The sequence below is a fragment of the Drosophila persimilis genome, unplaced genomic scaffold, assembly GCF_003286085.1.
Source record: "Drosophila persimilis strain 14011-0111.01,24,50 unplaced genomic scaffold, DperRS2 tig00000895-arrow-arrow-pilon, whole genome shotgun sequence".
Classification (NCBI taxonomy): Eukaryota; Metazoa; Arthropoda; class Insecta; order Diptera; family Drosophilidae; genus Drosophila; species Drosophila persimilis.
Window position 1 is genome coordinate 94,571 of NW_020825368.1, and position 3,510 is coordinate 98,080.

The 3,510-nt window shown below is 39.8% G+C and overlaps 1 protein-coding gene across 1 annotated transcript; it reads right to left on the minus strand.

Moving 5' to 3' along the window:
• Positions 1–2,239: 2,239 nt before the first annotated feature.
• On the minus strand, positions 2,240–3,278 carry LOC6603448 (glyceraldehyde-3-phosphate dehydrogenase 2). The gene has a single exon (XM_002028394.2). The coding sequence runs from the start codon at positions 3,241–3,243 to the stop codon at positions 2,245–2,247; it is 999 nt and encodes a 332-aa protein (XP_002028430.2). The 5' UTR covers positions 3,244–3,278; the 3' UTR covers positions 2,240–2,244.
• Positions 3,279–3,510: the final 232 nt, after the last annotated feature.

A 3,510-nucleotide genomic window follows, 5' to 3' on the forward strand; every position in this document is an offset into this window, starting at 1 on the left:
TTTCCTAAGAATTAATGCACATAATAAAAATACTTGGTTACCTGAAAAATGCAGTATGAGCATACAAGTTCAATACCTTTGGCATACTTATTAAAAATTTTAAGCTTTGAGTGCTCATATCTTCTAAACTAAAAGATTATTTCGAAAATCTTAGACTATCGACACCCTTATGTTCTGAGAACGACGAGTATGTTATTGAGAAAGATCGCGTTTTTCGCAAATATGACAGCAGGCTGCTATGGATTGCGCCAAGGCAGTTAAGATTCTATATTCTACATGAATGTCACAACATGAGAAGTGAAGTTGAGTCCACTGCAATCAGAACACTACCTGCACATAATAATGTGAATAGTATGTTGGGCTGGTTTAGGAGAGTTATGGGCGGCCTATATATGTTCTTAGCCTTAAACTCTTTCACACCCAATTGCCTGGCCAAAATGTGTCAGATCAAATGGTATCAAATTGACTTGAATTACTCCACCTTTAAGCCGACGTCTTTTATTTTGCTTTTTAGTTTTTTTTAGTTTTCAGGTCTGGAGGACAAAAACTTGCCGCTTTGGTGGTGCACTACACTGTCGCAGCGCCTGCAGGGGACTTTCTGCTGATCTTAGGTGATCTCCTTCTTACAAGTTTTTTTGGCGCTGACCACCGAGAGCGAAAAGAAAAGAACAAAACAGGTACGTATGTACATATGTACATACAAATGTACTGTGATCCGTGCCATTAGCGAAAAATGCCATAGATAAGCTAATATCAGCTGCTTGACCCGACGAATTTGCTGCCTAACCCAACAAAAAAATGTAACCCGATTTTTCTTTAAAAAAAATGGTTGTTGTATTTCGAGAAAACCACCATAGCTTTCCTTCAAGCTCATTTATAGTTATTTATGTAGCTTGTGAGTCGCTGCTACCGCCGACTGTAATTTTTTATCCGATACAGATTTTCGTTCTTTGTGGGGGCGGAAGAGGGCGTGGAAAATTTTGAAACAAACTTGATTCAGTGTGATATCACAGAAGCTTGGGTACAAAATTTCGTTGCTGTAGCTCATGTAGTCTCTGAGAGCTAGGCGTCAACAAGACTGACAAACGGACATGCGGACGGACGGACAGACACTACACAGACATCCGTTTTGCAGTCAGGTTATGCTCGGACAGCAAAGCATAATCTTCGACTAGCGAGCGGGACAGCCTCGAGCAGGCTGATATTTAAAAAAGCATAGTCTACAATCTGAAACAACGAACTTTGTGATTAGCACAATTGCTGACTTTAAAGAGCTGCCAAAAAGCCACACATGGATACAGAAATTCTTATCCAGTGTTGATATTCATTAAGAGAGAATAACAACACAATTATGAACAAATTTAAAGACAATTGTCGACTTTATACCAAAAAAAGCAATCGTGCCCACTGGGCACTGTGTAACAGTAGATAAGAAACAGACGCACTCGGTGAGATCTAGTCGATGACTGCTCCTAGACTCTATCTGCTAGAAGGTATGATAGATAACATACATTTTGCCATCCCAGCTGAGGTAAGAAATTCAGAACTAAGAAATTACTACTCCTTACTAGTGACGGATATAATCATATACCACTGGTATTCGCCTTTAAATTATTGCGCACTGATCGTTTCTAAATCCAAATTGATTATCTCGTTCTCTCGTATCGAGTAGTATAGTATTTTTAATATTAATGGCCACTAAATTACGTCAAAAAGAAACTTTATTTACCATTAAAAAATAAACATAATTGCTTGCAGGAGAAATTGCTTTTGTTTTTGTATTAGTATGGTATTGTATCTCTGACTAGGAGGCGTGATGTAACCTCCGATGTTATCCGTTTATTATTATATATGCTTTCATTTATAGCTTATCCCTTGGTATTTTTTTAACGTGTGAGTTCACCATCCAAAACTCTACATTTGGAGTGGACTTGTCTTCATATGTATATTTAAATGCTTAAAAACCTGAAATTTTTAACAACTACACACAGAGTGAAACTTTATTTAATAACAATAATCATATTTATATATGCATGAATGTATGTATTTAAAATTTTCCAATGTTGCTGTAGCTTTAAGAGCAAAATAAAAAAAAGCCTTTTTTAAAATAGGTCTGCTTCACCGGGTCCACTGGGAATTATATAATTGTAACCATGGTAATAGTGCCCTGCCCTTTTTTCTCCTCTCGGTTGGGTTTCGGTCCCGGTTAACGCTAATAAGCTAATATTTTTGCAAGTATTCTTTTTAATCTTTGCTTTGCATATACTTGATCAAATCAATGACGCGGTTAGAGTAGCCAAACTCATTGTCGTACCAAGAAATTAATTTGACGAACTTGTCGTTAAGCGATATGCCAGCTTTAGCGTCAAAGACTGAAGAGTGAGTATCGCTAAGGAAATCAGTCGAGACAACTTCCTCGTCAGTATAGCCAAGAATTCCTTTTAGAGGACCATTGGCAGCCTCCTGTACCTTGGCTTTGATTTCGTCATAGCTAGCGCCCTTGCCCAAGCGCACAGTTAAATCGACAACAGAAACATTAGGTGTGGGAACCCGGAAAGCCATACCAGTCAATTTGCCATTCAGAGCAGGGATGACTTTTCCAACAGCTTTTGCAGCTCCAGTGGCAGCAGGTATAATATTTTGGGCAGCGCCACGACCATCACGCCACAATTTGCCGGATGGACCATCGACAGTCTTCTGAGTCGCTGTAGTGGCGTGTACAGTGGTCATCAGACCCTCAACAATCTCAAAATTGTCGTTAATAACCTTAGCTAAGGGAGCCAAGCAATTAGTCGTACAGGAAGCATTCGACACAACCTTCATGTCGGGCTTATAGGCATCTAAATTGACGCCGCACACAAACATAGGTGCATCTGCGGATGGCGCCGAAATTACCACCTTCTTGGCACCGCCCTTTAAATGAGTCGATGCTTTTTCAATTGTAGTGAATACACCAGTGGATTCAACTACGTATTCCGCGCCAGCGCTGGCCCAGTTGATGTTAGCTGGATCGCGTTCGCTGAAAACAGTAATTTTCTGGCCGTTCACAACCAGAAAACCGCCTTCAGCGGCTACAGTACCCTTGAAACGACCATGAGTTGAGTCAAACTTGAAGAGATATACCATATAGTTGACATCGATGAATGGATCATTGACGGCAACAACGGAGGCGCCCTTGTCGATAGCGGCGCGCAGTACCAGACGGCCGATGCGTCCAAATCCGTTAATACCGATTTTCGACATGTTTCGAGTTGTTATTATTGATGTTTTGCACAATTTCTAGAAAAAAAAAAATGTTGTACACATATGTATGTGTAATTAGTAAATTGGAAAAAGAGTAATGAGTAGCCGTTAAGAAGTGGAAGTTCACTACCGTTCAGTTCGCTTGCAAGGAATCGACTGTGCTATCTCTGAAGCATTGAAAACTTTCGTTGAGTTAAAATATTCCGAGAAAATTTTCAAAGTCATTTGAAGGACGTTTACTTCAAGCAGCGTAACCAACCACAGAAG

Bases quoted from the DNA above. Each gene is read 5' to 3' on its own strand.
- LOC6603448 (XM_002028394.2), bottom strand. From the start codon at position 3,243: ATGTCGAAAATCGGTATTAACGGATTTGGACGCATCGGCCGTCTGGTA.